General features: G+C 43.5%; 1 protein-coding gene across 2 annotated transcripts; it reads right to left on the bottom strand.

Moving 5' to 3' along the window:
• Window positions 1–4,337: 4,337 nt before the first annotated feature.
• Window positions 4,338–11,335, bottom strand: UMPS (uridine monophosphate synthetase). Of its 2 annotated transcripts, XR_010919903.1 has the most exons (7): window positions 10,876–11,335; window positions 9,387–9,540; window positions 7,798–8,466; window positions 7,087–7,262; window positions 6,387–6,501; window positions 5,645–5,784; window positions 4,928–5,040 (listed from the first exon to the last, which is right to left on the bottom strand). XR_010919903.1 is itself a non-coding variant. In XM_067549615.1 (6 exons), the coding sequence occupies exons 1-6, from the start codon at window positions 11,245–11,247 to the stop codon at window positions 4,841–4,843; spliced, it is 1,686 nt and encodes a 561-aa protein (XP_067405716.1). In that variant the 5' UTR covers window positions 11,248–11,324; the 3' UTR covers window positions 4,338–4,840. The 2 variants fall into 2 exon arrangements, 1 of the variants encoding a protein (XP_067405716.1); XM_067549615.1 differs by lacking the exon at window positions 5,645–5,784 and having other exon boundaries at window positions 4,338–5,040; window positions 10,876–11,324.
• Between the last annotated feature and the right edge of the window lie 992 nt (window positions 11,336–12,327).

Here is a 12,327-nt window from a genome sequence, read left to right on the forward strand (position 1 = left end):
CTAAAGTGTGCGCCTGAACCACCGTTCAATCTGTTGGTAACATCGTTCCACTCTTTTTTTTTTGTTTGGGGGAGGAGGCTTAAAAATAAATAATGACATATTCATTGGATCATGGATTTGAACCTGACTCCACCCACATCCCTATTGCAGTGCCCTAACCACCATGGTACAGGGTCAATCTCCTGCTTTTTGTCCTCTCTCTCTCTATAGGCCAGAGGACATTTAATTATTCACACAAAATGCAACAGCATCAACAGGCATGATTAAAGGTACCCTCCCCACCCCAAATGTCAGCTTAGCCCTAGCCTGGGCATTAGGGCACTCCGTTGAGATGGGGGGGGACCTGGGTTCAAGGTGTCGAATTTCCATCCTGATGCAGCTCTCTGCCCCTTGCTGAGACTGTGGATGCTGCAGGGTGATTTTTGAAATGTGGTCACTTCTTCACTATGAACTAGAGTGAAACTACCTACCAGAGTAGCCTTCAGGTGCTAATGACCGGTGGGCATTCGCTACTGATCTCACCCAGCTTTACAGCTAAGCTGGACCTGTGACCTTATTTGTAACTATGTTGGCTCAAGGCACCCTTAACTTTTAGTCATTTCACATGCAGTGTGTTCCGGTCACTAGGTTGACACCTGCATTGGCTGCAGTTGCTATACAGATATAGCCGGTCACTAGCTTTTTTCCCACAAATCAAACGATAGGTCAACCCTGTTTATACATCCCCACCATCCCCACAGACTGGGATGGTAGTACTGCCTGCTGGGAACAGTTGGCCATGGTGCCCCAGATACGGCTAGAATAGCTGGCGGTGTGGAGCGGCCCATAGGTTAGTGCACAGAAAGCTGGGCCAAGCTGAAGAGGGATGAAGCCAAGCCACTAAGACAATTAGTGAGGGGGGGGAGGTTAAGTGCATACCTAACCCATTAGAAGAAGAAAGCCCTGGACACACTTAGGCTGCTTTCAGTGGTAAAACACTCTCAGCTACCCCAGGTACTGAGAGAGCATTAATCACACAGGGTGGGACTCGAGAGCTGACTGCCTCTCTGAAACAGATTACAAACTAAGCAGGCTAGACCGGTCCTCCTCAGACAGCTTCAGATTGCGTCCTTCCAATATGGAATCCACGTCTGGAGAGTTAATGCCCTCCCCCACCAGAGAATTCCAGCCATACCTCCTGAGGGTATTTCACATTCCTTTGGTGCAAACTCTTTCCTACACCCAAACACTGGTTGTTGCTTCCTATAATACTCATGCTAATGAGCATTTCAAATGTACTTATACTGAATGAGCCACAATGACATGATTTGCCATACTTGGCTCATTTCCTGGGATTAGATCCAGTGACCTTTCACTATCCGACAAGCAGTGTAAATCAGCCACGTTCCAATTAAGCAATTCAGTGACAGAGGTTAAATAATTTTTAAGATGCTGCTTTCTATATTAGAATGGGGGCTGTTCCCCCACCACTGTTCACTTAAAATTGTTCACTGTCCTGCCAGTTACCATGAAAATAAGTGAATGCATTTTCAGCATATTTGGATGTATATGCTTGTAGAATAGAATTTTGTTTGCAGAAGATTATAATCAGAGGGTTATTTTTCCACACTATAAAATTTTAGTGTAGCTGAACAGTTGTTAGCTGACAAGATGCTGTACATGATGTAGCTACTTATGTAGCCTAACCAGTGGTCAACATGATGGTACATAAGACTGCATCCCCCTTGGCCCACTGACAATCACATCAGCTAACATGACTACTCACAAGCGTTCAGGCACGGTAACGCTGTGTATCATAGGCCAGGCCTAAAAGAACCAGCATGGGTGAGGAAGTTGAATACAGAACTGGGAATGAATTTCCAAATGCTCATCATACTTCTGATACTGGATTTAGGCAAATCACGTAATCAGTGTCATTTTCTACAGTTACATGATAGGGGAAAGTAACACCTCTGAAAGATGTGCATGTAGTAAGTAGAGTGTTAGTTACCATCACTAGTGCTTGTATAGCAGTGTACAATGATGAAGGGCTAAGAACAGTTATTCACCATTATAAATCACAACAAAAATATGGAACTTTCCTTCTATTTCACTATAAATAGAATTTTACTGCAGCTTAAATATATGGGTTTCATAAACTATAAAGAGATTAAAAATGTCATCATCATCTGACAGCTGATGAACTAAATAGAAACTAGTCATTTGCCTCCATCCCCGACTCTGACAAAGTCTTTGTTATTCATTCTCTGGCCTGATCAGATTCATACATTATGATGCAAATGAGTTTTGTAAATTGTGACCTAGTTCCCATGTTACAAATGCAGTTCTGACCAACCGCAGGAGCTACGCTTCATGGAATGTAAACAGCAGGGGCACACAAAAGAAATGAACATTATGCCTAATTTGAAATGGATTTCATCCATTTCAGGTGCCTGAAAGAAAATGATTGTTCTCTCAGATTAGAGCTGCACATGCTTGTTTGCTGAAACAGTCATGATTATAAAAGACCATGTGGGGGGTGGCACAGGAGGGGACATAGGGATAATTTGGTCTTGTTTATTAACTGAAATGTTTGGAACGTCATTAGTATGAACTGAAGCACCTAAGTATAAATTGTACAGTAGTAATGAATGCCGCTCATTAATGAAGGCCTATGTCTATGAACAATTCTGTGCAACTAAATAAATCAATAACCTCACGTTTTAATAAAAAAGAAATAGTGCCTTGTTCTGTGATACTTCAGCTTGCTAAAAATATTGGATGCTAGGATCACTATCTCCAATGGTCACCTCGTTCAATTCCAGCGATGCATCATCTTTTGATAGACCTGATTAACTGGTTGTAAACAGAGGGCTTAAGCCAGAGCCTTAGTTGCTGGTTCAAGGTCTTTATGAGCGACCCAGTAAATAACATGACTTGGGAAAAAATGGAGTTCACAAAATGCATTACTCTCCCTGCACTTCTATAGCCAAGACTGAGCCTGTTCTATCAGGCAGAACTGGATCACCATTTGAGACAAATATTGTGTACAAGATAATTCAAGTAAATCTCTTCAACTCTCCACCTTTGTACTACCTTCAGTGCAGTGACAGCATTACACCTGTATGGAGAAATAGACTGCTTCTGATGAGAACAGCAACAATTCATGCTTATGATGAAATCTACTAGGTAAAGTGGTACTGTAGCTTCAAAAAGTGCACCAGGGAGAGTCACAGCGCCCTCTGGTGGAAGAATTTCTCTCAGCAAAGGGTAAGTGTAAGAGGCCATGAATCAGGCAAGTTTCTTTCTTCTTAGCTACCACTTATAACACAACAGGACAGGCAGCAGAAGTCCAGTGTCCTCTCTGACACTCTCCCTCCCCCCCCCCCCACACCTTTAGTGATAAATGGGAGATCAAGAACTCACTGTGAAAGTCTGGGGGTCTTGCAATAGATGTGAACAGCTGTGCAAGCAACCGCCGGTATCTTTTACTTCACACAAGAGATGCAGCATTGATCAAGTTTCACTGGTAAGACAAGCTATGGAAGCTCTTCAGCTTTGCTAGGAAAAGTCCAGCTCAATGAATAAGCGGAGGACTAACAGAATTTTGATTAGTGAACCTTTTAGTGATTCTCAGGTAAAGATGATTTATGGGAAGTGACCAAGTGATGCTCAGCTTACATTATTTTAACACCAGTATGTTCAGAATGCCATTTCCCATATTCTCATTCATACCAGACTTGAACTCCTCAGGCCCATCAAATACCTTCATGGGGGTAGATGAAGTAATCTTGTATCTTTCTACCAAATAGCAAAGTTTACTTAAAGTCTTAAGAGCACACTGGATTCTCTCTAATCTTTCAAGTATTAGTGTCAAGGTAGAACACCACAATCATGTTCAAACTTGCTTTCCTTGTTCTTAAAAATTCTGCATGGATTAGTCCAATTTACACTCAGCAAAGACTCCACGTCCAGGGCCAACCACAACTCTACCCTGCCCCTCCTGCCAAAAAACAAGAGTAGAAATTTTGGTATAATACCATGGAAAAGCACTGAAGATTTTTCATAAAAATAACCAATCCACTACACTCAGGATTTGTGCTTTTGCCTCATTAATAGCCTCACTCCAAATCAGTTCCACAGGCAGATAACTCGTAGCTAGAGCTGTAATTTTCTCATAGCAAATTTGGAGAGGAACCATGGTACCAATAATTCATACCAATCACAACAGCAGTTACAAACGTATCAGGAGGGGGCAGTAATTAGTAGTTAGATGTCTAGGCTTATCATACCCTTAGTTTTTAGTACAAGATATTTATAAGCTAGGGGAAGAATGCTATTAATAGACAAACTCTCAGTTCATGAAGAATCAATTAAAATGTTTATTAAGTAGTAGATTACTACACTACACAGTGGGATTCAAACTAGTTTGTGCTCCCTAAAAACTGGGACAAGTTGTGTTGTGCCATTCATTGTTGCGAATGGTCAGCTTTGTTGTACAATATTGAAAAAACCACCACCTGCAATGTGTCCATAACTAAAGGAAATACCAAAAGGCAGTAATAACCTAGCAAGTACCCCTTGGAGTGTTTTCATTTGTTATTTTCTGAAGCAAGGAAGACCAGTTAGACCTAAGAGTAAAGTTGGATGGTGATTTTTGGTTTCACAGTCTCACATGTGAAGAAACAATGGTCACAATGAGTGTGATTTTGCTTATACACACTACTAACAATGTAGTCATTGGCATTTTCCCTAAAGCAAAATAGTCAATTGGTTTCGAAGTAGATGCCAACCTAGCCAACGGGGAGAAACATCCTCCAAATTACTCCAGTTTCTTCTGAAATGCATTGAGTTAATCTGTTCACTGGAATCCTGGGCTCAAATTTGTCTTATGAACACCAAGTCTGCTTAAATAGCTTTCCCATGCTGCCTTCCTATACCTCTCTGCTTCCTCTCGATGATTTGAAGCAGACAAGATGCCACGTCCCACAATAATGATGTCTGAACCTCTTTTGCTAATAACTTCCTGTGGGCTTAAGTACTTCTGTCCAAGGTGATCACCTGAAACACATAACATATGCTACATCATTTTTCTGATTTGTAGTAAGTAATGCTTTCTCCAGAAATTCTAAAACAGACATTAGGACTCAAGGGGAGACAAGCTTGAACTCTTAGCATCTGACTTGAGGCATTTTATACGAGACTGCTTTGAACGTTCAGTTAACAAATATTCACACTGAATTCAATATCAGTGGTCTCATTTTTCATGCTTTACACATTGTATTATATGGAGTAGTTAGATAAAAAGTCCCTTTCAGGATTATTGAGATTTGGTGTTTGCCTATGATCTGATGATTTATTTGATTGCTGCTGACATCTGTTACAGAGCATGTCTGCTATTATAGGACATGATAGAATTTAACTGCTAACAAGTTACATAACTAAACAGAATTTTCTGCATTCAAATGAAGATATGTGATTTTGCTTTTGGTTACATGAAGAAACTAATGAATCAGGAAAGCAACTCACTGAAACAGTTTTTGGAAATGTATTACTCAGCATTTAAGACTTCTGATTCTTTTGAATTCAATTCTATTCAATAAAAATGCTTACGTTATGGTTAGGATTTTACATTTAGTTATGCCTTTTGATGGTCATCACTTACACATTTGAAAGTGCAATCTAATGGTAGCACATTCAACACATCTTTTGTGCACTCCACTGCACGCAAAACTTGAGGTAGCTAGAAGCCTAGCAAAAAAGGCTGCCTAGCCTACTGTTCTCCTTCAGGAAGTTGCCAGAGATCTGCAGGAGAAAGCATTGAGGATCAAGGGACATACGGTATCATACTTGTATCCAAGCATCCACACCTATTGGATAAGATGCACTGCACATGCCCAGTACTATTCACATGGGAAAGGTTACAATGGTGTCATGGTTATTTTTAGTAAAAGTCATGAATAGGTCACAGCAATGAACAAAATTTCACAGAAGCCCGTGACCTGTCTGTGACTTTTACTAAAAACTGGGAGGGGTGGGGCTGTCAGGGGACAACTGAAGCCTGGGAGAGGGGTGGGGCAGTGGAATGAGAGCCCAAGCCCTGCTGCGGGAAGGGGAGGGTCCAGCACCCACCATGGCTGATGGGGCAGTGGGGCCAGAACTAAGTGGAAAATGTCACGGAGATCTCTGAAAGTCACGGAGTCCATGACTTCTGTGACACAATCTTATTCTTACTCATGGGATATCAACTAGTTTTTCCCCCTTTGAAATAGTTACATTAGAGACAGCTGCAAAAAAGAATTATAGTTCTTAGATAAATGTAACATTCTCTTATTTAAAAGTCACTTCTGAAATGACCAACGTGAGAAATTTAATTGCAATTTTTACTTCCCCAGGAGTGTTTTTACCTCCAGCTTTCATCTGAACCCCTGGAGTCAAGTGAAGAAATTCTGGTTTGTTACTAACTCTGGAGCCAGAAATGAATCCAAAAACAAAATCTGCATTTTCTTCAGCCATTTGTACCTAAATATAACAAAAACCAAAAGAACAAAATTATAAATTCCCATGCTTAGCACTAAACCTGACCAATGAGTTGTCTTAGGCCCTCCCATCTGCATGCTTATGTTTTGTCTGATATTGTAAGACACCAGAAAAATCAGTTTTTTGCAGTGTTTCAATCCATGTCCTAGCTTCACTAAAGAAATAATCACATAGCACACAGAACTGACAGCTCCTTATTAGAACCTAAATGTAACTAGAAACTATAAAGGAAGACTGAACATTAGATCTGGAATGTAGAACAAAAGCTAACAGGCTGTAACTGCTAAGGAAAGTAGTAAAGAGCAAATATACTTTTGCAATGGTTACAATAATAATTCAAAACAAATCAGTAAGAGATTGGTGATATCAATTTGAAGCTGTGGGCAACCTCTTAAGATTTTGAAATCTATAGGTTTATTGTCTTTACCAGAGAAATCTGGTAAGCAGTAGCTGTGCCTGAAAAGTTCTTTAAAAATGTGAGCTATGATGTTATGAAGTGCACACAACCAATCTCCATTGCTAGAGCAATCTGCAAGTCTTCCAAGCAAAACAGAAGTTCCTACTTACTGCAGATTTTGTGTAGTCTCCAGTAGCAAGTGACCCTTGGGAACTCATCTCGGCAATCAAAAGACAGCCTCGCTGCGAAGAAAGCCCTACTTCTTTCAGCCCTTTCACAACTCCAGAGCCTGGAACCACATGGGCATTAACTATGTGTGACCAGGAAGCTATTTTGAATACACCACCTGAGAAGAAAGAAACAGAGAGACATATTTTCAGCTAAGCACCACTATGAATTTATCAAGCAGGAAACATATTTTAATGAAGACAGAGAACACTAAACATTGCACATTTTTATGACAACATTTTGACTACTGCAGTTTCTGGCAGCTGCAAATACAATCTGATTGAACAATCCGTTAGCTGCCTAAACACAACAGGTTCTAAATCATATTCTTCCACAAACTGTAAGATTTTGTCTTCACTGTCTGAAGAGTCATTTTTGGGATCTAGACACTACTGTGACTATTACCTTTCGGGGCAACATGCAACGAAATAAGAAAAGAAAAAGCAAATTCAGGTGATGAAGGCTCTACAGAGCTACTATTCTAGCTTAAATGAAGAGATTCAGACAAGCAAAGTCAAGTATGCATGAATAAATTGTGTATCAACATAGCTGTCATCATCATAATATATCTGCACTAAAGGGAAGCACATTATATTCAGAACGCAGTTGTACTGGCAAAAACGTCACAATAAACTACGGTTGCAAATAGTCACCTTCATACTGATTTTTCACAGTGTTTCCAATGTCTGCAAACTTGCGGTCTTCGAATATCAGGTACTCATGCTGGTCTGCAAGAGCTTTCAACTCCTTTATTACCTCTTGGGTGAAATCATTCAGGATATCTATGTGAGTTTTTAAGATACAAATGCTGGGACCCAGAGTGGCAGCCAGCTGTAGAAGTTCTTTGGAGTCTGTAACATCAGCAGAGAGGCATAAGTTAGTTTTTTTCTTCTCCATGAGCTTGAGAAGTCGTGCTGCAACAGGGTGGATTCCAGGTAGTTTAGCACGAGCGCTAAAGCTCATTTCTTTGCATATTTGTTTGATGGGAACAGCACCATTTTGCTCTGCCGGTTTGATGACGTTCTGCAGAATGAATTTCTTCACCCTTTCAACCATCTCAGAGTCAACTTTTTGCTGCTGCTGGAGAATCTCTAGCATCATGGACAAGGTGCACACAGAATGTAGACGAATCCCTCGCTCTTCTAACCTGTCCTTTCCTCCCTGCTCTCTATCCAGCAGCACTATGGCATCAGTGATTTTTAATCCTTCTTTCTGAAGAACCTCTACAGTTTCCAAGATACTAGATCCACTTGTGACCACATCCTCAATGATCAAACAGGTTTCTCCTGGATTAATGGTGCCTTCCACCAGTCGCTTGGTACCTTCAAATCAATAAAGACAACCCATTGAATCAACAGTTCAAAAAAATTAATATGAAAATGCTACCCTAAGACTTACTATTGTTAAAGCTAAATGTACTATGCATTATGGGAAGCAATTGTTATTAAGTAACTGAATTAGTCTTGAAGACAATAAGGAGCTCTGCTTTCATTATCATTAGAGAGAGGTAATGTGTGGTGATTACAATTGGGGTTATTCATCAAAGTTCTGTTCATGGCCCTGTTATGGACTTGTTTTGTAACTTCATGCAAGTCACTTGACCTTCCTGAGTAGGTAAAATACTCCTCTATCCCCCAGGAAGTTGTGAAGTTTTGCAAATATTAATAAACAACTGGATATCTTTATGATTTATTTGCTCTTACAGGCACCAACATAAACCTTCCACTAATCCTTGGGTGTGAGGCACTACAGAGCAATAATGAAACAATTACTAAAGCCATAAAATTATCTCTTCTGTAGCTTTTTGCCAGGGCATGAAAGTTAATAAAGTTATCTGCGCCACTGAGACATTCAGTTTAATATATTTGCCAATATTCTACTTCTACATCCAGCAAGTAGTAGTTTAATACCCAGATTACAGAGATTATGGAGGCTGCTGAGTCCCTGGTGCCTTTCCCCATAACCAGTAAATGGGCACAATCTCATGCAGAACCTGTTAGGGAGAGGCAACAAAGGCACTTGCTCTCCCAAGGGGAACAGGGAGCAATGAGTGTAGTGATTAGACGATGTTATACATTTGGGGGGGACAGGAGAGTGGGAATTTTTTTCCCTTCAACTGGAGAGATGGTCTTCCATTGGAACACAAAGAATGCCAGTCATCAAAACTATTTCAAGTACTTTCACAAGTAAATCTTTCAACCAGAAAAGACAATTTAATCTTAATTAACTTGAATCATTTTACCATAGTTTTTTGCTTCCTTCCGCCGTATAAGCATTGGGATCTGGTTGGTTGAGCTGATAACCGTAGCCAAAGGCAACGCTGTGTATGGAACACCACACACCGAGTCATACTTTATCCCTGCATCTTTCGCAGTTTGAAACAGCAGATCTGCAACCTAAAGACATCATATTTTTAAGCAGCAATAAATTAACCTACAAACATATATTACCCATGGAAGCAATTTCACATATTCCCAACTGATTGGTGTCTGGTCAGAAGCTACTTTCTCAGATGTTTGTAAGCAATATTCTGCCAGTATTATTTGTACCCAGATATCACCCCAAATGGGTTAGCGGCTATCAAAATAGACTAAATTCTTTGGGGCAGGGATTATTTAAGAAAAATGCCTGGTAACTTCATTCATTGAATTAGTGGTCCGTGATATTATTCAAGAAAACACATGAAACATTCCCCAACCTAGATTTTTTTTTTGCACTGTCACCATTCCTTTAGCCAACAAGTCATATCTTCTTTTAATTTTACTTTCCCCTTCTTTTTCTCACTGTGAAGTACTGACAATCACCATTAAGGCCACTATCTAAAAATAACAAGTGGAATGTGGGGCTTTATTCTGCCAAAGCGGTGGGGGCAGGGGACCGGCACTATATAATAGATGTTTTCAATATATTACAATAGTTCCACAACGTTAGTGTTGACAGGGCTAAAATAGTGGCCAAAAAAAAGCAAGCTACTGTTTATCCTGTATTACAGTTCCATGCTTGTAGGACTAATTTTTCAGAGAGCGGGCGTGCATGTTTTCCAGTCTCCCACTTGCCACAAGAAGTACTAAATACCTTTTTTAATAAAGGAAAGCCTCACTTATGCAAAACACACAACGATCTTAAATTCCTAGTTACCTGGAGGCCAGACATTTACCAATATTTACTGCAGGACCCAGGAGATGAAAGGAGGGTGATAAACTAAGGGAACCACAGGCTATGGCAAGGTCAGCAGGCTGAACTGGAGAGCTACAACGCGAACATATGTACAGACACCAGCAGATCTTCTTCCTGCTCCGTTCCCGGATAAAGCATTCTGCCCTCGGCAGCCGAAGAGAAGAGATCCTTCCACACCGAGCACGACTACATTGGCGTTTCCTCAGAGGTGCACCCCGGCGCAGAGGGCTCCCGTTGGCCAGGGGAGTTACAGAGTGTAAACATTACAGACCTAGCGACGGGTCCGGTGAGCGCGGAGGCATTTCAGCGCCCGGGCTGCGAAGATCGAGCCCCACGGAAACTCGGAGGAGTCGGTCAGAAGAAACCGGCCCAGAGCAATTCCGCTCGCGGCACGGGCCCTGCTGCGCCCGCCCGAACGGCGGGCTCCTGACAGAGAAGCCGGTCGGTGGGTGGGTGGGCCGTCCGTCCCTCCCCCACGCCGCCGCTCCGCCGCCCCCCCCCCCCCCCCGCCAGCAGCAGCGGGTCCCAGCCCCCCGCCCCGCCGGGCCCAGTACCTGGTTGAGGAGGGGCGGATGGGAGACGATGACCCGCAGGTCGACGTAGACGGGGGAGGCGAGGCCGCTCTTGAGCACGAAGTCCCCGAAGCGCAGGGCCCGGGCCCGGTGCAGCCCCGACACCAGCCGCTCCAAGGAGCCCGAGTCCACCATGCTTCCCGCCCACACGCTGCACGGGGCTGCCCCCCCGCAAGGAGGGAGCAGATGAATGAGACGGCGCGGGCGGCGCGTCACACCGCTCCTTCCTGGCGGCGCCCAATGATGACGTACCGAAGAGCGCGCCGGGAAACGCAGCGCGCAATCTGTCCTCGTGCCCACCTCCCGGCCTGCCCTGGACCCCGGCTGATGCCGCCGCCGCCGCCGTGCGCGCATGCGCTGTGTCAGCGTCCTGTTAGTGGCCTCCCCTCCCGGTTTGTCCGTTCCACAGCCTGGCGGTGGGGGGAGGGGGTTCCCTAATCTCTCTCTTCCCTTCCCTTCCCACCAGGCGAGGTCCCCATCCCGTTCTGTGAGCGTGGAGCGTCCAAAGAAGGGTCCCACCCCGGCCTCCGTAGCCAGCTCCCTACATATAGGCTGAGGCGGAGTCGGGCGCCTCGTTTAGTCTCTGCGGGGCACGGGCCAGTGCTTGAAACGCCCCAGGAAGTGCAAGACCCATGATGACATCGACAGAGTTGACAGACAGGCTGCCAGGATCCTTCCTTTGTGCTGGGGGGGGTGAGGGCGGCTCTCACAGTGAGCAGAGAAATCCTATTGGTGTCCACAGCAGCGATCCCCAAACTTGTCCTCTCCTGCCCCCTCTTACCAGTGGTGGACTGGGTCTGTGCCCCTCGGGCGGGGGGCTGAGAATGAGGGGCTGAACTGGGGCCAGGAGTGAAACTGGGGTCAGAGGTGTGGTTCGGAGCAGAAATGAAGCTGGGGGCAGAGCCCGGCTAGGTGGCACTCCTTCCCTGCCTTGTGGGGCTGGATAGGGCCCTGCTGTGCCTCCCCACTCCCCAGGTGTTCTGCACTCCCCTCAGGGGCTGTGCCCCACAGTTTGGGGACCACGTCTGAGGTATGGAACCTTTCCAAGTGGTGCTTAAAGAGCAGCACAGATCTGAACTGTCACATCCAGAGATCCTCTCCTCGCTCTGGCCTGCGTAGCAAATAAAGAAAAGGCAGTTCCATTCCATGTTTCATACACCAGGCAAGAGCTGGGTGAAAATTTGGGTTGAATCATTTATTTGCTGAAAAACACAGTTTTGGGTCAAATGACCCTCTGAGAATCTAGCAAGTAGTTTCCGTTGCGGGGGAAAATGGAAAAAATCCAAATGTTTCATTTTAACATCTTGGAAACAAAATGTGTTGTTTTTTAAACATTTCATTTAAGAAATTTAACTAGATTTATTTAAGAGGTAAAACCCCTTCCATCCCCCAAAATTATTTTGCGTCAAAACATTTTGTTCAACCCAACTTGCT

This window comes from Emydura macquarii, unplaced genomic scaffold, assembly GCF_026122565.2.
Source record: "Emydura macquarii macquarii isolate MOO-44397 ecotype Brisbane River unplaced genomic scaffold, CSIRO-AGI_Emac_v2 contig_1253, whole genome shotgun sequence".
NCBI classification, from domain to species: domain Eukaryota; kingdom Metazoa; phylum Chordata; order Testudines; family Chelidae; genus Emydura; species Emydura macquarii.